This window comes from Ornithodoros turicata, chromosome 4 (genome assembly GCF_037126465.1).
Source record: "Ornithodoros turicata isolate Travis chromosome 4, ASM3712646v1, whole genome shotgun sequence".
NCBI lineage: Eukaryota > Metazoa > Arthropoda > Arachnida > Ixodida > Argasidae > Ornithodoros > Ornithodoros turicata.
The window spans coordinates 15,263,976-15,290,524 of record NC_088204.1 but is presented as its reverse complement, the minus strand read 5'-3'; the positions used below and the strand labels follow the sequence as shown (position 1 = coordinate 15,290,524).

Below are 26,549 nucleotides of genomic sequence, written 5' to 3'. Positions count from 1 at the left end.
ACCGCATAGATACGGTACAGTGATCACGAGGGCTTGACCCCCTCTGACTGAACACTGACAGAGAAAGCTAGGTCAGACAGCTCTCAAGGGAACCTTCGCATTAAGACGTTCCCTGCCACTGATTGTTGAGAGATGACGTTTCATGACGTTGCGACAGATTCATAGCTGCTTCCAGTAACTTTGATCATGTAAAGATACTGCGACGCGCAGCGCAAGCGGTTATATGCCGTAAAGTCACTGCGCGACCGGCACTATACTGACAAATGTACCGTAAAAGCCTGAATATACGTCGATTGTTTCTACCTTTCTTTTTTTAGTGCACCGGAAGAAGTCGACCCTTGTGTTTTATAGCGGTCACTAGCACAGTCTCGCTATCGGCGCTGGTGCCGGCCCGACGCGCCGATGTTTTCTGTACTGATGTGCTTTGGGCGTTTTACGTCTGTGCACGTGGGAGACTTCAATTTAGTTTTTGTGCCCTTCGTTTATCTATACACGTCGAGTATCAGAAAGGGTTCTTTCATGTTTACGAGGTTTGGTGCCATGGCTCCTCCTAGTCAAGCTACCAATCAACAGAGCTTACTCCTCAGTAAGTAAAGAAAATGGGTTGAATTCGTTATATAAGTTCGCGCGTTCGTTTTATGCGGTTTCATGGGCGTCTACTGCACGCATATGGGAGGGCAGCAGATGGGGCCATGATAACCCATGAGTCTATCTCTGTGGATTTCAAAAACACTGTTCCATTTTTGTCACTCGACATAATAAAACTTGATAAAGTATATATTTGCCTATTTGCTTGTCATTACACGGATAGATTGTGGTCGCGCCGCCGACGCCGTTGGCCACACTGCCATCGCTGTACTTCCCTAAATTAAATAACTGGCTAAATAAAACAACGTATGTACTTGTCGCTTGGATGTCCCGCATATGTCTTGTCTCAGTCAACCGGATTTCTACTTGATGTAAGTTTCGATTTCGAACTTTTTCCCTTTCTGTTCCCCCTCTTTGCAACTTGAAAGTTATAGGATCGGACTTATATTCAGGTTCCGCGGATATTCCATTTTATGTAGGCAGTCAGGACAGATGGTACGTCAAGTTCATTGACGAAGTGAGAACACGTACTCTCATACACAAATGAAATTAAGTCATATGTTGAACTTCGTATCATTCAGACAGAGCAGGGCGTCGCCGGTAATGTTAGTTCGTTGTGGTGGCAAGCGTGCAAAAATGCAGTCGTGTCCTTCCTTTCTGTCTCGTAAAATTGTAAGCAGCAACATTAGTGCCATCGTTGATTACAGAAATTCCTCGCGAAATGCTTCTGCGAATCAAGCCCTGAGAAAGAACGAAGCTGACGGCAATTTTGGCATCCGACATATATGTGGATCAAGGCAAGAAAGCGTGAGGAAGAAATTATCTTTCTCTTTTTGCTGCATTATACGGCTTAGTAAATGCTTAAGTTGCTGTCGCCGTAATTGAAGAGAGATCCGCCACGGACAGATAAAGTATAGAGCATGCCCGGTCACATGCAGCTTGACTTGTTCGTAATAACAGAGTTCGTTGTAACGGTATCATTGTAACCAGTATCGTTGTAATCGGTATCGCTACAAAGTTAAAAAAAACTGTTTCCGCTTGCGCCTCTGACGCGCTCTTGGTGTATAGATCAGATTGGAACTTCGTGAATTGAACAAAATGCAAAAGCGCTCCGTAAATAAAGAAATGAACAACATTGCAGGCTGGCTGATACGTAGGTTTGGAGTGCTTTGAGGAGTAGCTGCGAAAAATTGCACTCAGACACTCGAGACCTCGTACGATAAATTTGTTGTATACCCTAAAAATATATGTATAATACAAACATAAATGCATTGTAAATGCGAGCTGTCTCAACTAATATGGAGCGAGATCTTATGGTCTCCTGTACTTTTTCATGGTGTCTAATTACAATTAGATTAGGTTAGGTTGCTCAGCTAACTTTTAAAGTATTGGCTTAAGGGTTGTGGTGTCAATTGTAAAAGTTGTATAGTGCCACGAGAAATACCCGACTGAGGTGTTTCCAACGAGACACGCTTTTTGTGTGTGTGTGTGTGTTTACGTTAGAGAAAGCGCGCGAAATGTATAAAAATACCACGTGACAACTCGCCCTGCAATCACAGGGCGCGAGCTCGTGTGCAAAATTTCAATCTGATGTTTTTTACGATGTCTGACACGATGATATGTCTCTTAAATGAAGACCTTTTCTTGCGCTTTTTGCGCACACGAATTACAGTGTCTCACTAAATACTTAACCCACAAGTTCACCGATCGATCGAAAGAATCGATAAAAATCGATCACAGCCTCCAATTAGAAAAAAAAAAAAAAAAACACGTTTGCCAAGTGCGTCGACGTTCGTCGAAGATACATGGTGGAAAACAGGCCTGTCATTATTTTTCAATCGGTCAGTGAGATTATGAGAAACGTCGGAGTAATCACTCAGGTACTTGTGTGCTCAGCTTTCCTTACAGTACCCACTACCCGATTCCTGAAGGAAATTACGGGCAAGTTTGTTGCTATTCGCTTTGGGTTGCCGTAATATCCGCTTGTAATCTCAGAATAATAAATCTGACTTCCTTTACGCGTATTTTGGTAATTCCAAGGCTCATATAGCATATTATTGCGTACAGTTAAGTAATATATGCATATGTTGGCTGTTTTACAGCAAGCGCGTTACTATGATAACATTATTGAACGGTGCCTGTCATATACCTCAACAAACGCCGAATATCCTCTGGACGTACGAATAATGTCCTAACGGATTCGCAAGTCCAATGAATATCCAAGTGATATCCATCGGACGTACGAATCCGTTAGGACATTATTCGTACGTCCAGAGGATATTCGACGTTGTTGGGGTACGTGGCGGCAACGTAAGCGAAGGAAAGGAAAATAGGAACAGGACATGCGTTCTCTGAAAAAGTTCAGCAGTTCAGTTCTTTGAAAAGTGCAGCAGTCAACCCCAGGAACGTCTTGCAGATACTGTGGTTGCCTACTGTGACACGTAATTGCACCCCACACACTCTTTTCTCAGTCCCTGTCTGTGGCCTGGGCAAGTTTCACTGGTGATTCAGCTTTTATTATCGAAGCGGGTATCTGAGAAAATATGTTGGCATCTCCAGAGACAAGGGAGGCATGGGTGGCATACAGGGACTTTCGCATCCCCCCCCCCGTTACAACCCCCAAAATAATACACCCCTTAAAATATCTGCCAAAAGCCCGGAAAAGCCAGCAAGATACCTATACCAGTGGTTTATTCAGAACCGCAACAGGGGAGGGGGTGCAGTTGCGATTTATCATTGCCGATATGTGTCTCATTCTCAAATAACCGAGACACCCCCTACCCCCTCTAAGGGGTTCCCAGGAAAAAAAAAAAAAAAGATAAGGTGTGTCGCCAAACATTTGAGGGGGTGTAGATCTAAGGTGAAGGTAAGGTGAAGATCCTCTCCAGGTGTAACATTGTCTCTTTCCCGATTTTGGTTCAATGTTCAATTGACGGGGTGACTTGCAGTTGTCGATCACACGTTACTGCGATTCATTTCTTGCACTCTTTCTTCATTCTTTTTCATTCATTTCTTTTCATTGCGCATTTTTAAACGCGCGCGCGCGCTACATTTCGTAGCTTTCCTCGAGTCCTGAAGACCGGCCTCGCAAAAGAAGTAGCAGCCATATGTGGCGAAACTTTCCTACCAAACTTTCTCTTCCACGCACATCCTTTCCCTGTGGGAAACCTCACAAAGAGAGACGTTTCAACAACGGAAGGAGAGCATCTTTGACGGAGGGGCGAACTCTCTGGCAAAGGGTGTGGCCTGGGAAGGGTTGGTTGCTCAACAACAGGTGGTCCGAGCCCCCGGCCGTCTGCTGCGCCGCTCGTACGTGATAGAATGGGAAACTTTATGCCTCTTCCCAGACGCCGTCTGGGAACCTATCCAAGACGGCGACGACCCCATGTTACTTTAAGAAAGTTTTCTTTGCCCAAAATTTGGAATGTAGATCGTGGTGCTCTCGTTGCATTTTCGCTGGTCCGGTATATAACGCAGGGCCTGACTTTTTCGGGTTAAATGTCTTTCCGTTTTTCCTTGGGAGCAAGAATTGGCTGTTATTTTGCAATCTGAAATTCGGGGTGAAATCAGTTGCTGATACAATCGGGTGTTATTTGGGTATTATTTTTTCTTTCTCTCCAGCCAGTGCCCCGTAGTTAGAAGTGCACACATATTGGCCAAACATCCATTCCCCGCGATTTACTCACGAACACCGCATGATATAACAGTAAACGTGGTTCGTATAGTATTTCATATAGTTAGATAGTTCAGAGAGTGTTCCACACTGTGTCACTCAGATAGTATTTTCATCAGACGTGTGCACAGATTGCTTGCTACTTACTAAGTCGTGTTCGTGATACAACCTAATATAGGGATTGGAATTCGGGGAGAAATCGTATTTGACCCGAATTGGTCCGAAACTAATTCGGGCAGGATCGGGTTTAACCGAAAACGTCGGACCGTTTAGGCACTACGCATATGTTACTATTCCGCGACTGTTACATACTTATTCAGGGTGCTTTCCTTTTTTTTTTTAGTTCGGGACAGATTATATATATATATATATATATATATATAAAGCTGTGAGATGTGAGAAGCTAGCTGATGCCATCTTGGCTGGCGGGTTATGTGGCCAGGCGGACATCCTGTAGAACAATGTATGCACCAACTGGACGACTAATTAGGTAAAATTCATTAATTAACTTATTATTTAGACGGTTTTTCTTTTTTGGGAAACGCGAGGCAGAATTGGAGCCAGTCGCTGTTCAAATCCATCATCCTTATTAGACACCCTGAGACGCGGACGTATATCTTAGTACGCAATGAGCTGAAACCACTACGCACTACCACGCACTACTTGACGCAGAAAAAGCAACAGGAAACCCATGTGAGAGGGGTCACGTGTTTTGGAGCGATGGAGCGCACCAATCTGTTGACCAGATAGACGGCTCTCCGACCCAGGTAAGGCGAAGGTCGCGTCGTTTCCGCGCTCGAAAAGTGCGTAGTTCTGGTTTCGGCACAATAGACCTCTCCCTGTTTGTAAACAAATGACGTCATAGTGTTCGACAGCGCCACCGGTTTGGTAGAGTTGAACTATGCTCGAAGCTATGGCCTATACGGTCTTGAGGGGATTACGATGATCTCTGAAAGGGACGCGACCTTCGGTTCTACTTTTCTTTCAATAGGAGGCAGCGAGGCAAGTGTCCATTCCTGGAAACCAGCTCTCCCCTTCCGATCTGTTTCGGTCTGTCTACCAACGTCACGATGACGTTTCTCGGGTAGAGGTTTATTGCATAGCGAAATTTAGCAATTTATATCTAAATGTAACACGTTCGATTTTCTGGCATGGTTCCCACTGGTTCTTGATACCATAGAGCGACAAGTTACCCGTCAAAAAGAACTCGTTACGAGTTAAGTTACCGTGTTAAAAATGTAACTAAGTTAATAACGAAGTTCTTCAGCCTGAAATGTAACTCGCGGTTACGGTGTTGCTTAAAAAAAAAAGAACGAGTTACATCCAAGTTACTTCGGACACAAAATGGCACTACACAACAGGTGCAGCGCGCGTGAGCAGTTGAGTTAGAAGACCTTGAGTTGCCCGCGGAGAAGTGCAACATGCCTAGATCGTTTTCGTTTATGTCCCACAATTCGAACGCTTTGCATCTTACTCCATGTGGGCGCACAATGGTTCAGCTTCATTTCAATGGCAGCGGTTCTTACTCCCTGAATAGAATACTGTAATTGATTGAATATCACTTTTTATGGCATAAAATGCCATGAAAGCCACATCCACAGGCCATGCCACATCATCATCCCATTTATGTGTGTGTGTGTGTGTGTGTGCCATGAAAGAACCGGAGAGAAAGCAAGAAAATATGTGGCCGTGAGTGAAAAGCGAATTAAAAGTAACTTGTAACCTAGCTTTTAAGTTACTTTGACAAAGTTACCTAAAAAAGAAACGAGTTCCTCTGAAAGTTACCATGGCGCAAAAGTACCGAGTTAAGTTGTTATAAGTTACCAGAAAAAGGAACTTAGTTACAGTAACGACATACTTGTAACGAGGTACCCCGAACTCTACTTGAAACCGTTAAATACCCTGGACTTTCCTCGCAAAATTCGTAACCTTCCGCTTTTCTGTGGCCAGAACTACATCGCTGATGGCTCAAGAGTTAACACTCATTTTAATAGGAATTAGTAGGGGAAACCAGAAGGGCGAGAAATGGATGGCGCCCTCTGTCGTAATTCATCAACTTTCATTTATATATCCAATTATCTTTAACATTCAGGAACGGTCAGTCATGTTTTGAAACGGATCATGATTGTGCAGTCCCCACACGTTCTCTCCTTGATACTTGTATAGCTCATAAATATTTTGTGAAAACCTCGAAGCCCTGGGACGACACTCATGGCCGCAGTTGCTTCGCGGCGCTCACACGGAATAAGAAAAAAAGCAAGAAAATAAATGTTTTTCGTATGTGGTGACAGATGTCGCCACAGTTCCCCCCCCCTTCCCAGGACCGTCTCATCCCCTTCCTGTTGTGCCGCATCTGTCCACCACAGTTGCTGTTCTACAACTACTCGAAATCCCGTTGATGCGCCCAGTATTTGCTCGCAGTCGTGCAGCTGTTCATCGAGCGTGTTCATTATTATAAACTCGTGGCGCGCGCTGCTCATACCCCTTGCACCGTGACCAGCTCAACCAGCGTCGCATAGATGGTAAAGGCTTGAGGCGCTTTTCGGCGCCATTGCGTATTGCGGCAACGGTCAGTCGAACACATGCTCGTACAGCAGAGGGGCTGCAGCTTTTCCAACGGAAATTTATCGGCACTGGGCTGGGCTATATGCTGTGCTTCGATTGTATGTCATTGGCACAATATATCACGAGGATCCCAGGAATGCGGTAACTTGCGTGCGACTGTGTCGTTTGAAACAGTCGTTCGTTGCGTCGTCATGGTTACTTACCGAACTTTGTACGGTGCTAGCACTAAGAGCAACCGATACGTTCACGTTGTATGTATCTGCTTGTGCACTGCATCTAATTCAGTACACCAAACACAGTGATGCTCAAGAGAAAAAATACACTAGGTGTTAACGATAAAAAAAGATAGAAAGCACGCGAGCTGGTGGCAGATATTCGTAACGGAAACCCGATGTTTCCCCTAGTCCCGGGTTTTCGTTATGGACACCAGGTGACCTGGTCATGATCCAATACAATGCAGTATATATACAAGGTGTGTAAAAAAAAAAAATCAATCAATCCAGGGGTGTTCAACCTAAGAACGGCACGTTTAAGCTCCGCCCTAGGCTTGTTCCTATTGGCTGCAATAGCTAGCGGCATTCTTATAGGTTGAACACGGGCATAGCGATCAACTGATAGAGGGAACATTTGGAAGCTTAGTATGCAAGATGGTAAGGAGAGAGCGGCAGGCTAACTGCGGCACTCTCAATTTTCCACCTTCCTCAGTATACGAGCGCAACATTTTTTGAAGCGCCACACATCAAAGACGATACGTTTTTGTCAGGTGGTAGCTATAGGCGGCAATCAATTTTCGTTATCCGTTTCATTTTTGCTACATTCATACTACATTTTTTCTTTTTTTATTTATTTACTGGTACCCGTCTTTCAGTTTCGTTTTCGTTATTGGAACATCTTTTTATGTATTATTTCCACACTCCTTTCAATTCCACGATTTTGCCTAAGCGCGTGCATACTGAAGGCGTAATTTGGAGGGAAAGAGAACCCTGGGGTGAAATGGCACATCTTCGCTGGAGTATCCCCAAATAGCGCCCTTGAGCAACGAAGCCATTGGTTCCCGTGTCCATCCTGCCAGCTTGACTCATAGCTGCTCTTTAGTAACGGGATGTGCAAGAGTATCGGAGGGGAGGCCCTTAGTTCGAGCTCGCGAAGGCCGTCTGATAGAGGTGCGAGTTGGATGGCGTGCGGATGGTAAGCATCCCACAGCAGAAGGATAAGTGGGAGAGTAGTAATTGGAATGCACCGCTGATAATTAATCTCGAAGTAGGGAATGAATTCAGCAACAGACGGCGCTCCCGTCGGTTTTGCCGGCGGTGTTTCGGGTGGAATTTATGCGCGTTTATGTCGGATCGTGGTGGATCATGGATCGAGGGAGAGGGGGACAACTCATTAAAAATGTGGTCGTCAGTAGCGAAGCCATAAAAATGTTTCGGGAGGGATTCTGCATACGAACTTTATTTGGGGAGGAGGATTTCATCCTGATCTCTCTTTCCCAAATGCACCGTCAAAGGTACGAGCTGCCAATGAGAGCACGGCGTTCACAAATGGTGAAAGGAGTGAACTTGAAGTTAAAATAGGAGTAAACTTGAGGTTTGAAGTATGGCCAGAATGATTTCGTGTGGTTGCTCATGGTCGACTAACTGATCAAGTACTCGAGCAATTCTAAATGCCATTTTATTGCTCCTTTAATGTGATCAATTGTGACACTCGTGCAACTGTTTGTAGGGAGTTCAGCAGAACTCAGCCTTGCATGCAAGATATGTACGCTCAGACCATGCCTTTGCGTGTTTTTTTCAGGAGGGCAGCTTATGTCCCAAGGGGAACAAGAACTGGCCACCAAGATGTTACAGATCCAGTCGAAACGGTTTTACCTAGACGTCAAACAGAACAGAAGAGGTCGTTTTATCAAGGTTGCCGAGGTGCAGCAAGTGGGAATGGCCGGCAGAAAGAGCCGCCTTCTGCTTGCCATGTCTACAGCAGCGGAGTTCCGAGACCATCTGACGTCCTTCAGTGATGTATACTCCTCTCTAGGTATACTTCCCTTTCTATACCGTATGACATGTGCCCCGTGTGTACTTCGTCACCTTTTCGTGCCATCCTTATACAGCTATGGCTATAACCAGCTTGTCCAATAGGGACGTTCGGCTGGAGTTTGGCACGGCGACACTGGCGCCGGCTTTCTTCCCTGGTGGCGGGCGGAGGAAACGTTTTCCAGCATATTCTACAAGCGTAGAAGACAATATTGGCAGATTTCACACGTCATCGCGTGAATTCTGCCCTGTGTTCGACCTATATTTTAGTGTATGTGTACAATGTCTGATGAAATTACCGCAGGAAACTGCGAAATAACTGAAATAAATGCCGGAAATAACTTATCCTTGCCACTACAGGTAGCACTGATGGCAGTGAGCGAGGGCGCCCCATGGGCAGCCGAACGGGCCAGTATATCCCTGTTTGTTGAAACTAACCCCTTCTGATTCAAGTCCTCTGCGTCGACAGCGTTGTCTGGGATCATTTTTGTTATCGTTATTCCATCCGCAATCGTCTCTGACAACGAAAGGCAGCTGTATTCAGGAACCGGAACTGCTCTTCTTTTTTTTTTTTTCTTTCTGGGAGCGGAGTATTGTCCGATAATCTACACTAAGAACAAGGGGGGGGGGGGGGGAAGTCATAAGGCAAAAAATCCAACTGAGAGTAGATTTATATGAAAAGTGAGTCAGTCTATTTGTGGGGCGACATGCTGCACGTGCCGCAGGGTAAGGAAAAAAAAAGTTCAAGCGAAAAGTATCGCTAGTTGTTTTGCACGCTTCAAATCAAGAACGAGAAAGAAATAAACCAATAAAGTAAGTCCTAAACTAATTCAAACAACTCAGGGGGAAAAGGTGCTGACGCCAGGAATCGAACCTGGTCGAACCCTTGGCCAATGGACTTTTTTTCGAGTGAGCATACGGTCATGCTCAGTAGACGTTCGAGGCCCACACTTGACGACGCTTTTAATCAGTACAATGCGCTTTCACGCTTTCCGCATTCTTTTTGCAATCTTCTCTCGTTACTTTCTCACGTGACGTGCTAGTCCGAAAAGTGCTGTGTCGGCCCATTTCATCGAACGCCGTTTCATTGACGCCGTTTTATCGAACGCCTTTTCGTCGAACCGCATTTCATCGACGCCTGACCAAGGTTAGGTCAGGAGAGCCTTTTACGTATTTCACACGTTCCCGCAGGAAAAAGCGGCGGCCACCGATTCGATGAAACGTCAATTTTCGACGAAACGGCGTTCGATGAAATCTCACGGAACCGTAAAGTGCCCCTGGCTCATTTGGGGTTGAAATACGACGTTTTGCATTCCGACGCCAGGGGCGACACGTGCATGGAAATGGTCCATTCTCGTCGTTTAAGTCCTGTACTTTAAGCGAAGTCCTGAAACGCAATTAAAGCATACGCTGCGAGAAGACTTATCTGGTCCTTGTGAGTTTCGGGTCTCCTGCCGATTGGATGGCGCCGTTTCCTCGATATCGAAACGCAACAGCATTGGCTCCTTACAGCCAACAATCCGCCCGAACCGGTGGCGCCTTCAGATTCATTTTAGTTCAGTTTCTTTCGTCAAAGAACAGCAGTTTGTAGCAGTTTTCGGTTCGGGTTCAGTTCCGGTTCTGACCTCACGCAGCATCACGTAAAAAGACGTTATCTCGTCCCTGTTCCCTTAACAACAACCGGTCATTACGATGATTAGAGAACGTGACGCATAAGTTCTGTTCGTATAGTCTGCGTTGTCTGAATGCCGGCGGTGTTCCGTGTATTCACTGAGGTGCGGAAAAGTGGCGTCTGCTTTTTGACGCGGCACCCCCTTTCCACCCTTGTTTGGCAAAGCGCGCCGTTCAAGGTCAGTGGCCTTGAGCCAGCGCGACTGCGTATGTGAGGACTTCGCGGATTCCCAGGCAAGACAATGAGATTTACACGCATGTGTCATATTTCGTCATATTGTTTAGCTGCCAATCGTGTTTATTATTTTTTTTTTCCTGCTCGAAGTTTAATTCTGCACGACCCTTTGAGAAGAGATGTGCTTCTGAAAGGCGTCTGAAATGGAGAGGTGAGCAAGGCAGCTGAAAGGTGTCGCACATAGTGAATGCGCAAGAGCGAAAGATCAATTAAAAGATCAGTTACGAGATTAATAGAAGGAAATGACCATTCTGTCGGTGATAAACTCCTCTACGCGACAGTGTTTTTTTTTCTAGTCGCTTGACACTGAGGTGGCGCGAGCGTCATCACGTGCCAAATGTGTACTGGGTTGCGATATTTCTCGACCTGTTCGCTATAACAGGATTCGTTATAAGCGATATCGCTACAAGCGGCATCAATATAACCGGTATCGTTATAGCAGGGAATAGCTGTATAGGCGAACTCAGAGTATGTGCTGACTGATTATTCATTTCGTTCAAAGCACATTTTGCACTGAAATAAACATGAGGATGCTTGGAAATGTTGGTATATTGAGTGAGCCTAATCGAGTGATAGCTTCATTTGATTGTTAGGTCTTTTTGATATTGAAAGTTCTGCATAAATTCTGGTGTGGTAAGCATCCATGGTTCACTAGGCGTGGTCTCGTTTTGCAGATATCGATATAACATTTAGTGATGTGCGACTGAATGAGGGACTGTGCTATTCTGTGTTTGCAACACGTCTGCAGTGTTTGTTGAGAATCGTTGTGTCATTAAATGGAGATGATCAGCTGTGCACCCTGTTTTTTGCAAATTGTTTAGTTTTGCTGTTCATTGACGTGTCTGTTATTAATAATACCTTCACGGTATATAAACATTCAGCAATACACAGTGCCTTGCTGTTAGGTGCTGTGATTTGTGGCTAATTAATTTGTGATCTGTTCAGGTGCATCAGCATATAAAATGTGTCTTCTCAGGTCCTCCTAACCCAGAAAACTTACCTGAAGATGGCAAGCTCAAAAGCGAGATCATGGTGAAGGACAACAGACGCTACTACCTGGACTTGAAAGAAAACTCTCGGGGACGATTTTTAAGGGTATGTTTCTTATGTTGTCATACACAGGGAATGGATGACTTATTTTTATGCAGCACTCGTGGTTCTCCGTATTCCCTATGAAACGGGTATGCAGTCACATTGCAGATATGAGTGGACATACACCGGACCTGAAAGCTTCATGATGCTTCCATAGAAAATTTGTGCCGAACTTATTGTACTTGCTTACCGCAAGCTTATGGCGCATGCTACATGTCCAAGAATGCTGGCGACGTCATTGGATAGCAATAATAGCGATTAACTGCACACACTTTTACGAATTCAATTCTAGAAATAATTGGAACATATGTGAATATTCTTATGAGCACATAATGGAAAAAGTGTGAGGACGACAGTTAGCGGTTAGGGTTCCGCGTTTTTGGTTTTTATTTTTGGGCGGATTGGGTGTATGTATTTCGGTGTTTATTGATTTTCACGAAATCGGCGTTTTTCGATGTTTTTTTTTTGGCGTGTAAATGGTTTACCCGACAGGTATTGACAAATAGAAATCGCAATGTAATTTCCGCACGACGCTCATTCAACACGGCGTTGTTCACTGCGGTGGTGTTTTACGGCTAACGAAAGAGTAAACGGACATTTTTCGCAACCATCGTATTTCTGTACTGTATTTTTATCTGCATCAACAACTTGCTGGGCATGTGCAGCAATTTATCCCTGTCATCGTTCCTGGTATGTCCCTCTGTATTGGGAAATTTACCCGCCGTACGTTTTTTGGTGTTTTTCGATTAAAACCGAAAATGCGGAACCCTAGCTTCGGTCATCGGGGGAATGCAGATAGCATTTAACTTGTACTCCTGTCACACGGGCATCTTAAAGGCCTTTGAGCCCATTGCCAATCGACTCAACCGCCAATTGCGTGCTGCCACACGACGTTTCACAACGGCCTTTGGTGAGACTGTGGAAACAAGATGAGAACAAGTCCATGGATGTAAACAAGTGCACTACGCTAGATAAAACAACAGCTGTGATACCACTGGCAAAAGGCATAGCCAAGACTGCCCGGCCATGAGCCATCTCAGGGGGCCTGTAATTTTTCTCGCCGGGCCTGCTGCTACTGCTACAGCTACAAAACTGTACATATTATTATCCACATACTGCCTACATTCTGCATACTGCATACATACTGAAGAACATGAACTGTGAAAAAAACAGAACATTTTAGAAAATATTTTTATTGTCCCTCTTAGAACACACGCAGCTTTACTAAAACATCACTACGGACACTTATACCTTGAACCCTGTGCACATGGTCACGGTATGGTTTAAAATCCTTCACAAACTCCCATTTCGTCTGATGTGCCACACACTCTTACAGAAAGTACAGAGACTCACCACTTCATATGATCTCTAGTTAAGTTGTGTAACAGGCATGGAGGGAGAATGGACTACTTAGTGGTTATACTTGAAACATTCTTATGCCTTCCCCCTTTTCAGGTTTCTCAAACAATAACCCGAGGTGGTCCTAGGTCTCAAATTGCCATCCCCGCACAGGGTTTGATAGAGTTCCGAGATGCACTCACTGACCTATTAGAAGAGTTTGGAACAGACGACGGAGGTGAGTATATGCAGAAAGCTAAAATTTGGGTTAGTCAGACAAGCTCATTGGCACCATCGAACACCTTGTATGATCCACGTTGACTTTCACCCAGATCCACCCCGGGTCTTTCAAAGCTCTCTGGAGGCAAATCCAACATTTTTCCAGTGTGTCTATAGCTAGCATTACTTAATGTTTCAAATGTTGCTGCTGCTCAATAACCGGATTCTCCACAGCTGCAGCACTCCTTTGATGCTGGCATCTTTGACCAGCTCTTCACTCTGTGTTACACATAGAGCCTGAAGTTTTCGGGAAGTATTTTCTTCTAAATTCGGGGAGTCAAAATCGGGTAAATAAACGTGCGCTCTAAATTCATGCAAATTTGTGTGGAAAAACTTCCAGTACGCTAAATTTGGGGAGAAATCGGGCTCAGTTACTCAAACTAACTGAACTGGTTCGGTACAAATGGTGATGTAACTGCGTTTGCTGCCAAACAAGTCAGTGTGCATTCCTACAGACGTCTCAGTGAGGGCAATTTGCCGGGTAAAAATCGGGTTCCACCCTAAAGAGGCAACATTCACTTCGGGGAAAAGAATCGGGTTAAACCCTAAAGCTTCGGGCTCTGTTTACACGTTACTGGTCAAGATCTGTGTGACTTACATTGCAACAGTTTCTCACTTTGACTGTCTAGGCAAACTTGCTGTGCATAACATGACTCATCGGGGGAAAGGTTTGCCAGGCAGCCGTGTGTGTTGAACCGCGATTCAGCATTATTGAAGGGAGCAGACAGTGGTGTAGAACGATGAACCGTGAAGAACTGAAAATGCTACAGGATAGCAGGGCAGATACGGGGCAGGATAAATCTGAAGCGCCCCCCCCTCCCTCCCTCCCTCCCTCCCTCCCTCCCTCCCTCCCTCCCTCCCTCACTGCCATCAGAAGCCTCGTAAACAAAGAAAAGAAAACCCCTATTAACACTGCCGAGACCGTAAATTCAAATTCTTCTCGTTCCTACTTCATACTGCCCAACCGAGTGGCAGTATCGCCCATCACGTCGGTGGGCCATCACCGGAACGTGCGCGCAAATCAAACAAAAACACCGCAGTAACTTCGGTAGCACTGACGGTGTCGCGAAAACCGCGTGGTAAGCGAAAAAGCAATCGCCGCGGTCGATGAGACGTGCAGGCCAGATATCCGCGTGTGAAAACGCGGGTGCACAAATTATGCGATGTTTTACGTTCTTGTCATTTTTCGTGCCAAACTAAGGGTGTGCAAAGTACAGTGAAACCCGTGTATAACGATATTGACGGTAATCGCGAATTCCATCGTTATACGGGGTACATCGTTAAACGAGGGCTGACCTAAATAGCGCGTCCCGAAAAGTCGCGCGCCACCCCGCGTGTAGCCAAAGAAAAAGAAACAGATTCTAAAAAAAAACAAAAAAAAAACGCGAAGCTGTGTGACATCGCAGTAGCTTGGGAAAACAGCGATCAGAACTCGTGGAGGGAACCAGACAACATAGCAGGACAACTTCTGGCAACACTACGCGTCACCATTCCGCAAGTCGGCTTCACCTAACGCCTGTGTGCTCTAGGAGAAGCTCGCTTTAGAACACTGTCGCGCGACTCGCGGGTGGAAAGCACGTGCTAGGCCTTTTGAATCATCTCGCGAATTTCAGCAGCATTGGCCAAATACGGAGACATAAAAGCGTTACCACCTACCTCTTTCACTGACAGTATTGGAAAATGAATAGTCGCTGTCTATTTTCTTGCCTCAATTTTATTTTGTTTAATTCTTTTGATGTGAATTTCGGATGATACGAATTTTTTCCGCTACCCCGTGAGATTCGTAGAATCGAGACTCTACTGTATCTTATCGCCGCGTGGTTACGCACACGGGACAGCGTCCAACGTCGTTATACGAATACTCGGAACCGCGGTCTCCATCGCTATGCGCGGGTCGTTTCCCCATAGAACCAATGTATATTTTGATAGTAAAATCATGAACCATCGTTTTATGAGGGATATCGTTATACGCGATATCGCTATCCGCGGGTTTTACTGTATGCAGTGGCACACAATATGCGAATAAATACGGTTGCCCCTTTAGGGTGAAACCAGATTTTTACCCGGCAAATTGCACTAACTGAAACGTCTGTAGGAATGCGCACTAGCTTGTTTGGCAGAAAACGCAATCACATCACCGTTTGTACCAAACCAGTACAGTTTCTGTGAATAGAGCACGATTTCTCCCTGAATATAGCATACTGGAAGTTCTTCAACCTGAATTTGCGCGAATTTAGAGCGCACATTGAGTTTCCCGATTTTTGCCCCTCCCCCCCGAATTGGGAAACAAATATTTCCCGAAAACTCGAGCCTCTACAGATAATCTATCTCCTGCGGCAACGAGATAGACGGCTTGCTGATGCATTTATCTGCAGCGTTGTGTATACAGAAGGCTTCTAAAATTTCTCTTTTTGTTTGTGTGTTGGCCCTATGCAATACTGTTGTGCTCTCAAACACACAGGACTGCATCCACGTTTCCTACAATGCATCGCTGAGTGTCCCAACAGTGTACATTTATGGTTGCATTCTCTGCGTCTTCTTTTGTCTCGGGGGCGCTATTACGCTTAGCCTTGGAAAACTTGTAGGCACATGTCTCGTTTTCCATTTGTTTACATCAAGAGTTATGCAGAGACAGAGAGGTGGATGTATCCTCAAGACCTCCATGTTGCATTTCCTATGCTGTCACGTGGTATTCAGGGCATGTATTATAGGTAGGGAGTGACTTTTTCGGGTTAAGCCCGATTCCACCAGGTTATTCCCCCCCCGAAGTGACCTCCGACTGATTCGGGTTAAACCCGATTTCTCCCCGATTTCCAGTCACTATGAAATCCTCAAGTGACTTTTCCACTGAAGACGAACAAAGGCCGCCAACGTGTAACCCATGTAAGAACGGGTCACTTACGTTCCCAGCAATACACCCATGTGTGTCAACACTGTCTATGCCTTAGGGGATTACCGCTGGAAGGTCACGATCCCGCAAAAAAACAAAAAAAGAGAGATCAGGGAGGCACTTAATAGACAAGAGGAGAAACAAAAACACCCGAAGGCACAATTATCGCCCGATTTCTCCCTGAATTACAGATGTAAAAATAGCGCCCGATTTTTACCCCCCGAATCTGAGAAAGGCATTTAACCCGAAAAAGTAACTCCCTAATTATAGGGAGTCATCGGGGGTAAATAGAACTGACGTTGTCGCGCGAAATTGATAGCCACTACTTGAATTCAATACCAGCCGACCATTTTCGTACTACAGGAGAAAACAGAGGTAGTTGATGCCAGATCGTATTGAATAAGTTACAGCAAGGATACACAGACAGGAGGTTACAAAGCAGGTTCCGTCCTGTTCTTGTGTTTCTTAACCTCCTGTCAGTGTTTCCTTGCTGTAACATATTCGATATGATCATTTTCGTTTCTGGTTTTGTTTCCGGTAACAGAAGAACACTGTGTGTGTGTACCTTTACTGAGATATCACTGCGGTCCAAAACTGTGTGTTTCATGTGCCTTGGTGATGCTTTTCTTTGCCACTATTCCTTGGGCTCCAAAGTATACGTTTTTACATGGCTTCTCCTTTGTTGCATTTCAGGTTTCAAGGGTGAACTACCAGAAGGACGGCATATGCGTGTAGAAAATAAAACTTTTTATTTTGATATTGGGCAGAATAGTCGGGGAATCTACATGCGCATATCGGAGGTATGTTTGCTCTCTTGCTCTTATGTGTATCATCCCAGCTTAGTTGTGCAGTGACGTAGGTGATCAATACGTTGTACAAAATGCGCTTCTCCATAGAACACAGAGAGGAATTTGCGACAAAAACTGATGTGAGGTGTACAGTACAACCTAGGCAGTGTTTCACTGACCACGATGTGAGGTGTACAGTACAACCTAGGCAGTGTTTCACTGACCACTGTGTTCCGCAGTGTCAAGATTGAGAGCTTTGTTGTAACAAATGCTATTTGCCCCGAGATCGAACGGTGTCGGCGCGCTGCGGAGAAACTACCACAGTGTGTGTAGCTTCCTCGCGTCGTCTGCTTTTACACGTTTATTTTCCGCGTTGGTGCAGTAGGTGGAGCATTGGGAAACCGAACAGTATCGTATCATCGCGGCACAAGTGATCTTCCGGTGAATATACGCAACAATTATGAAAAAGAACCATGAACTCCGAACATCGGGCAGCGTGTTATCCACACTAGAAAGGTGACGGTGTCGCCCCCCATAGGTCGATCTCGTAACGAATACGGAGGACTAGTGTGACAGTCTTGTTCACACTCTTTATGGATGAATGCAAAGACAGTAATTGCATTAGGAGGTTCTTCCGATAAAGTGTTGTCAGTCCCTCTGCCTCTGTCCCTGTCCCTTGGCTTCTGCATATTGAGCAAAGAGATAGTGTGCCCTTGTGCAACGAGGTCCTAGCTGACCCGTAGTGGGCGCATGAAGTCGTTGATGTGCCACACGCTCTAGAATCCCCACCACTCCTCCAGAGAGCCCAAATGGTGCAGACGTCAATCCATGGCAAGGAGTGTCGCTTGCAAAGAGCACGTGCTGCGTCCGCAGCGGATGAATTTTCAGTGATGAATCTGACCTAGTGGCTGCTCGCTAAATACCTGTTTCTGTGGGCCAGGTGGCGCGAGTGTGCAGCAACGTCAGGGCCCCAAAATATGCAACGCGCAATAGTTTAGCAGACGACGCGGACATGCATTAAACACTCTGAGAAGCGAACGTACCTTGAGATATAAATTCCCGAATTTTGCTATGCACGTGAGCCGAAACCAGAACTACGCTCTTCTCTAGCGCAGAATAGACATGACCTTTGCCTTATCTATAGCGGAGAGCGGTCTATCTGGCCAACAGATTAGTGCCTGCTCCAATCAGCTCCATCGCTCCAGAGCGCATGGCCCTCGCACGTGGAATGCCTGTCGCTCTTTCTGCGCTCGAGTAGTGCATAGTTCTGGTTTCGGCTCGTGCATAGACGTGTTTCTGTGGGCCAGGACTGGCGTGAGCGAGCAGCATCATCAGCGCCCCAAAATATGCAACGCACGGTAGTTTAGCAGATGACGCGGCACTTTCAAATACGTGGTCTCGAGTTGTTCGCACTTGGCAAGATGCACCGCTTTTTCTGTGGATTTCCTACAGGTTTTGTTGCTCTCCTTGATGCATAGCGCTTGAAACACCACGCGGAACCCGTTGCTGAAACTCCCTACTGTTTGGATCCGCGGCCGCTTGTGCCCGAAATGGCGCTGTGCAAACTTTGCCGCAACAGCCCTATGGTGGTGCTACATTACTGAGACGTGTGTTTTTCACGTTTTCTGTGTGTTTTTGTGTTTGTTACAGTCAGTTGTCTAACTCTGACACCTCCCTAATTAGGATACGTTCTGGCTGCACTGCGGTCGTCCGACATAAAGAGGTCTCGGTGTGCCAAAAATGTTTCACAGTCAATCGAAAGTCAGTACTGTATGAGTAGTACTATTTGCGATGAACTAATTTTCGCGAAGTTCGCGAGCGCGGTTTTCTTCGCGAATTTAAAGTTCCGTGAAATATTCAACCGAATACGCGAATGCAATATGTAAGAAATTTGACCCAGGACGGTGAGGCAACGTATATGTACGCTGTTTTTTATGCTATTTCGCTGTATTGCCTCTGTATCACTATCGAGTGCCAATCGTACCTGCTGTGTACGGTGACTAGAATGATGGGAGACAGGGCAATTTGGCAATGACCCAGATACCGGACGAGTGAGGGCCCCCCCCCCCTCCCCCCAGTCGCCGCCCTCTCAGTCAGACGGGCTCAAAACAAAGACAAATGCAGCAGGTCATTACACAGTTGTGATACCCTTTGTTAACTCCTCCTACCGCGAATAGTTACCTGATCCTGGCTAGTCACAAATTCGCGAATTGTTGAGTCCGCAAATTTAACCGCTTATACAGTATATTCATCTAATGTTACGATGCTTTCCTTCAAGGTGAAGAACAATTTCAGAGCTGCAATCACCATTCCAGAGAAGTCATGGGCACGCTTCCGTGACTCCTTTTCCGACTACGTGGAGAAAATGAAAGAACTGACGGAAAAGTCTGCCGAGGGCAGCAAGTGAGGAGGGCGAGTTTTAATGTTTTAAAAAGGAGGGACATAAACACATAGATGACATCAAGACACAAAGAGACGGCACAACGTGCGACAAAAAAACGACGAAAAGAAGAGAAGAAAGAAAAAGAGTGACGCAGCACGTGACAACGGCATGCCAGTGGCCCTTCTCTCCCCTTCCTACATCGCCATTACATTTTTATCGCGATCGTCCTCGGCGGAAACTGTGAGTTAACTGCACGACGCAACAGACTTGGCAAAGTGTTCTTCCGTTTCTCTCTCTCTCTCTTTTTTTTTTTTTTCCGTTATAAGGAATGAAATGGCGTAAACATATTCGCACCGCGTCATAGGGGAGTTGTTGCCACAGGATTGAAATTGTGTGTATAGGCGTGTTGAGTCCGTCTCTTGTCTCGATGTTTTTTTGTTTGTTTTTTTCGGAGGTGGTGAGAGAGAGAAAAAAAACATGGTTAGGGAAGTCACGCATGGCTTACGGCCGAGCCAACGCTTTGTTATAGTGCTGTAATGTTTGTTCATTCGGGGGAGGGGATACAGAGGTACAGGAAGGTTTGGTCTCCTGCTATGGCTAACCCCCCCCCCCACTGTTGAGAGTTGTTCGCGACGATGGTCCGGCCGTTTTCCCGGTGTTGTTGTTGGTTCCTTGGGCTGGCCTTTATGAAAGTTATGAGCCCCCCCGTGGCTGCGGACGGCATTGAACCCGGTGATAGTGAGTGAGACAGAGAGGACAGAGATATAGATATTAATAAAAAGGTGGTGTGATTGGAGAGACGGATGCGAGGTTTTTGTTTGGGTGGTCTGCGTTTCTGCAGCTGTTGTTGTCCCTTTGGGACACCTGGTCGTCGGCAAAACCAGTGAGGTTGATTTTGTGCGGAGTCCTAAGACACTAATGCTGCGGGAGGTGTACAGGATGAATGTTCCATTAAAGGAATGAGGGTGTTGGGAGCACATTGTTGTATTTAGCTCACGGAAAAAATGAAGCATCACGGTTGGGAAGGACATGGGTTTGTTGAGGCACCTGGCTTCATTTTGAGCACCACGCTTGACAACAGCAGGCAGGAGAAGGATGTGCCGTGGCAGCCAAGCCACGACAAGTAGACTAAGCTGAAAAAGAAAACAAACCAAAAAAAAAGCTTGCATTTTTTTATACTGTTCAAACTGTAGGAAGTTTTTTGATCACGACAGATGGTTCTTCGAAGGAAAGAGTACCACACGTGTGCTGTTTTGTGAATCGAGGTTTTACTGGAGCATGCTTCTGGCCCTCTGGTGTTGATATGATAAGAGGAAGTGACACACAAGCAGAAGACGTCCAACTAGCTCTTCATCAAAGCAAACCAGTCAAGTTTGTCCACGAGAACTATGCCTCCTCCTCCTGGGCAGTTTCACATGAGGCACTGCTATTTGGTGTGCCAGTTGCGTAAGACAGAGACAAGGCTTACAGAACTGCCGACCCTTGGTGTGTGCATGGTGTATTGCATTGAAAGAGCTCTGCATAGTCTCAGCAGAGAGCTGTGCTTTGTGCTGCGTCAGCAGCTTTGTAAGACTGGTACAGTCTAAGAATATTCTCAAAACCTGGTCCTAGCACCTCATAATAGATACATATATTTAAGTGTCTGAGGAGAGCAAGTGGTGTAATTTACCAAAATAGGAACACCAAGGCGTCCTGTCACGTTATCTTCCTCTTCATGACCATTTTGACGTCAAGTGTGTTGGAATGTGATTAATTCTCTCTCGAAGCATTTGTGCAGCATGAAAGCACTTGCTTTGAAGTTGCTGGAGTCATGTGAAACAGCCCAGGAGGACGAGATGATGAAAAGTCGCCTTATGACTCGGCACTAATGAGGGACGCAGTGCTGTAACGTGGTCCTCGTGTCAGTGGTCCCGACTGGTCGCCTCAGTGTGTAACTTCGTATCAATTTTAGCTGACTGTTGTGTTTTGCTCGCTGTTGAGGTGGAACAACAAGTAGCTTCGTTTGTTCGAGAAGCCCATATTTAGAAATTTCAGGGCACACATACACACATCTGTGAAAAATGTTGAAGAACCTCGGATGCAAGTTCTTGGCGTGTTTGCTTTCAACTAGGTTCTCTTGCGACACCTCTCGGCTTGGTTTTCTGTCAACGCGATGTTAGGTTTTTTTTCTCTTCTTACCGGTGTTCTGCTGCGCTTTGTTGTCGTGACGGGGCATGTTTAGATGTTTTATATTATAATAATAACAAGCGAAGCAAAGGGAAAGTTGACCTGTTGGAGATGTGAGGCAAATAAAGTTTAGAAAGTTTGTACATATGTATACCTTCATTCTGTTTCTGCACTTTTAATTCTGTTTTCTTTGTTTCGTGAGGAAATGTCATCAGGTGCTGCATCGTGTAGGTGGATTGCATAGTCTTCTAATTAACTGTGGCGCTGATAGCGTTCAAACTTGTACGCTGTTCCTTTTCGTGAACTCACCCTTTTCTGTGCGAATGCTGTAAGAGGTCGAGCAAAAAGTGAAACGATCATTATTCGAGGGTGCAGTATGTTCTCCATAGAAAAGCGCGATTGCTGGCACACGCAAAAAATGGAAGGCGCCTCTCAACGTTACGCTAATTACCGCAAGACGAAAGGACAAAGATGCTTCATGTGTCTGCACTTCGGTGTTTTGAAATTCTGTGCGAAGAAAGATTCAAAAAAATATTTTTATGCTGTGCGTTTCGATTCTAGAGAAGGTCTTGTTTTTTTAGTCCTTAAAAAAAATGTGAGAACCTGACATCAGTTGTCTCATAACAGGGGTGCGGTGAAGTTTAGCTGTTTGACGACCTTTTCATGTGTCGGCATTTCTGTGGACCCTTGCTCTTTTCCTGATGGTTTTTCTTGATGGCGTAGAAATGTTGAGAGGAGAAGTTGAGTAACATATACTCCTTGTAACAACACTGCCATTTAAACTGTGAAGTCACTGCAAATGGAAGGAGGGACGAGCATTTCTTACATTGCTTTACACTAGACGACGTTATGCCAAAGTTATGAGCACTGGAGATGGCATAGAGTGAAATCAGAAAGGTGTGTATGTGTGATGTTTCGTTAATCGGCAAAGATTTATGCTTCTGTGTGCCTGTGTTATGCTCTTGTACACAATGCTGGTTGCTGCAGGCTCGCGAGCAAAAGTCAGTCTAACCGTAGCGGAGTTCCTGTTTTCTCTGCGTGGCATTTTGAGCCATCCCTTGTGCATTTAGTTGAACATTTAGTGGCACTGTGAGCAGGCCAGTGTGACGTAATACCAACATTATTATTATTGTTTTTATGTTGTGTGCATTTCCTAAGCTTTTATTGATGTGTAGTGATTGACATTGTTTTTTTCTCCAGGGACATTTGTTTCACATTTGTGTTGTTGTAGGGGGAGTTCCTTGTTCTGTGAAAGCCAACAAAAATTGTAATAATTGTGTCTGCAAATTGGCTGTGTAATGCTCGATGCAGTTTCTACAGCTATTTCATGAACACACACACAACCACTAAATTTTTTTTTTTTTTTTTTGCTGACTTACAATGCGTTTGCTGCAGCAACAATTTAATTACACAACTTTTGAAAATGGCACTGATAAATGCCTTTTTGATATAACACGTGAACTGTACTGGCCATAGCAAAAGTGTTTCCTCCAATTTTTAAAACACTCTACATAGCAGGGTTCCACTTTGCAGATAAAATAGGAAGGGGACCATCAACAAAGATACTAGCTTATCCCTAAAGTCCGTACCTTTCCTTTCTTTTTCTTAATAAACATATTCCCCCCCCCCCCCCCCTAAAGTCCGTCAGCCACGTTTAGCCCTGCCACACGCATGCAGGCTTAATAATGTCCTTGTGTGTGAGTAGTATTGTGACCTTGAGAAGTATTCTGCACAGTGTACTGCTTGTGACACGCTTGTCTGAAATCAGCACCCCGTGATTTATCGCATCTCAAATCTCCAAGTGTTACAAGATCATTTATTTAGAGTAATAAACACGTACAGCACATAGTCCAGCTTTAAATACAGTATTGTCACAACATTTTCGAGGGACAGACAAGCGTGTCGCGAACAGTACATGCCCTTCCCATCCTGTTTTCCGGCCCCAGTTAACATCAATTTTGACCAAGTTTCGCTTTAGACATACATCGTGCGTTCGACGCTATCAGATGTTGTGCATTGACGTTGTCCTGTGGCACTCTAGACCTCTAATCTACAAAGCTGTACTGTGATATCGGGACAAGGTCTTTAAGGCTGTCGAGATTGCTCGGCGCATTCTCGAAGCCTCCTGGTTGAACAAGGATTTTTGTTCGCGAGACACAAGAGCCCACCACAGTTTTCCGTGCTATGTCTTGCCACAGCTGTACATCCTGTGTGTTCCCTTTTCTGTGAACAATCGCTTTGTTCTGCTTAACTTGCGAGAACACATCGACGTCAGTCTGGTGTATTGTTTCAAATTCTAATATTGCTGTATCAATGTAGTGGGCTGCTTTAGTAGGAATTTTGCTACGACTGCTTGCATTTGCTGCCCGTAGCCTGAGCCTTCTCAAAAGATATACCAATGAGTACAACTTTCTAAATTTTCTTTTTGTTTGAGTGCACATAGGTGTCCTTTCCATGTCCTTGCAATCTTAAATTTATTCCGTCTTTGCTCGCACAATGCCTGGAAATAACTGCCTTATTGTGATCCAGAATGCTTGTTATGGCCCACCTTATGTAGCATACTGCATAGCTGTCATTGTTATGGCACCACTGAGAAACAATCAAAACTTAGTGTCTTTGGCCCCAGTGCAATCACAACTATACAGTGACAACATTTTTTTAACTTTACGCTGGGGGGGGGGGGTTCTTTTCTTTAAATCTGGATATGTTAGAAATTATTTTTATACAGTTACACTTTCTTGGATGATCCAGCACATGCATACATGCCCATGCCCTTTTGTCAAAGTTACCTTTGCAGCATTATGAATACACCGTATGCAAAATATATGTAGACATCACAGAGGTTGTTATTTTTTATTCTCTCCAACATTAGCCACATAGTGGGTGTGGGGCATCTTGCATTTGGCTTGCTCACAGTGTCAGAGGGTAATCATGCGACTAGTACAGCTTACATTTTGAGCTGAGGACCTACTTTAAATGTTTTCTCTTTTGTTCTGCACACTGCACATAAACTTGTGGGATGTCAGAGCTACATCAAACTTACTGCTTTTCGTAGTCCCGCAGGTGAAGTTGTGGTACACATGCAAGTCATGGTTTGAAGGGGACTCGAATTCGAAATGTTCACAAAGTATCGCTGTTCTTTGCAATAAATTACTGTTTCCGAAGCTCCCCTTTCACGAACACATTGCTATGCTGTAACTATAAGGATGCTTGCGGACATTTTCCTCACTACTTTCCCATCACATCTGCAGGTGAAAAGGTACAGACTGCGACGTGATGCAGTAGGCATCAGATAGCTTCGATGAAATGCACATTTCTTATTTGCCTTTCTCGGTGCCAGATTTTCTTCATGCTCTGTCCTTTGAGTAATTTGTTAGCTCACAATATTTTCTAAGAGGTTTTTACGCACATGTAGGGTAAACTGCATACCATCCTTTGGAAGCCTGCAGCAAACAGTATGAAAAACTAAACCTAACTGACATAAAAAGTACATTGTAAATGGCTATACGAAAGGGAGTTTTGTCTCTGAAATGATTGCCGAGCCGAAAATGCTGTTGAATTTACATGAATAAAGGTGAAATTCACAAAGTCAGTGGTCTCCGACAGACTTTGAGCCAGGCTTGGACATTTTGTTCGCTTTTATCGTTAAAAAAAAAAAAAAAAACAGGAAGAGAAAACGCATTAATTTCGAAAGCAGAAGTGGTTATAGTTGGCTGTGAAGGCAGACGACACCAGCTGACGCCCAAAGGTGAGGCGTTATTATCAGCGTTGAAGGGATGGTCGCATCCGAAACCCATCTATGAAAACGATACGCCTGTGTTCGGCGTCGATAAACAGTCTACCTTGCTGATGTTTTCGTTCGAAGAGTGCTTAGATATTAACTAAACGAATTTTAAAGATCAGCGCTGCCTCCCCGCCTGCAGAAGCTCCAGCAGCGTGACGTCACTCCGTAAGCGGAGGAGTGAGATGGGACGCGCAGAGGAGGAAACGCGCTGTCCGCAGACGCCCCGTAACTCTATGAGACGGCCGCGGCATTCCTTTTCCCAAAAAGGCGTACCATGATTGGCCGGTTACAGAATGAGTTTTTCTCGTTTTGCCAGAGAGGGAATTCCGGCATACTCTCAACATCCGGCGTCTGCTCCTGTCATGTATTCCGTCGACTAAGAGTGAAACTACACCAGTACTTCCCGTAGGATTTTCGATGCCGTGGTCAGTGGTCCGGGAGGAACTTAGTTTCCAAATCGACGGGAACGGATGGACAACCGTGACAATGTTAGTTTACCAGGGCTTATTCGTTACTCTTAGAAGCCTTTTTCCTATGACGTGATGCTCGAAATTCGAAGGGCAAATGTTCGTATTCGATTCGTATTCGAAAATTTCAATATTCGCACATCCGAAGGCTGGCGGTCAACACCACGAAAGCCTGTTCGCTCATGCGACGTGACGTAATCGTTAGGAGTCTGCCAATTACGACCGTGCTTGGTCGGCCGTAGATATACTAGAGACAAGCCGCATGAGTAGTCACAATAAGTCCCAGAAAGCCTGTATATGAAATCGTCTACGGCGGTTGGCGGAATCCCGGCTACGTATCTCGGGGTTTTACATTATGCATCATCTTCACCAGCTCCCTTGCTTCCTTGCCATTTTTTCATTGTTCATACGTCCGTCCACCAGCTATAGCATTGTCTGGGTTGGGGGACACGCGAACCGTCTTTAGGAATACCGCGCCCGCGTGACTTAACGAAATGGTCGATGTCACGAGATAAAAAAATATATGAAAAAAAGATAAAATTGGAAAAGGTGTAACGCTCTAACGCTAATGAAGCCAATTGAATGTTAGCAGTTGTGTATCCT

General features: G+C 45.2%; 1 protein-coding gene across 4 annotated transcripts in view; it reads left to right on the top strand.

Moving 5' to 3' along the window:
* The window catches only part of LOC135391166 (transcriptional regulator protein Pur-beta-like), a 90,234-nt gene extending 68,396 nt beyond the window's left edge, over positions 1-21,838 (top strand). For all 4 annotated transcript variants that reach the window (XM_064621293.1, XM_064621294.1, XM_064621295.1 and 1 more), the window contains 5 exons: positions 8,621-8,854; positions 11,736-11,854; positions 13,307-13,427; positions 17,052-17,158; positions 19,425-21,838. In XM_064621293.1, the coding sequence (XP_064477363.1) occupies positions 8,621-8,854; positions 11,736-11,854; positions 13,307-13,427; positions 17,052-17,158; positions 19,425-19,553 (710 nt within the window). In that variant the 3' untranslated portion in view covers positions 19,554-21,838. The remainder of the gene's footprint in view (positions 1-8,620; positions 8,855-11,735; positions 11,855-13,306; positions 13,428-17,051; positions 17,159-19,424) is intronic.
* Positions 21,839-26,549: the final 4,711 nt, after the last annotated feature.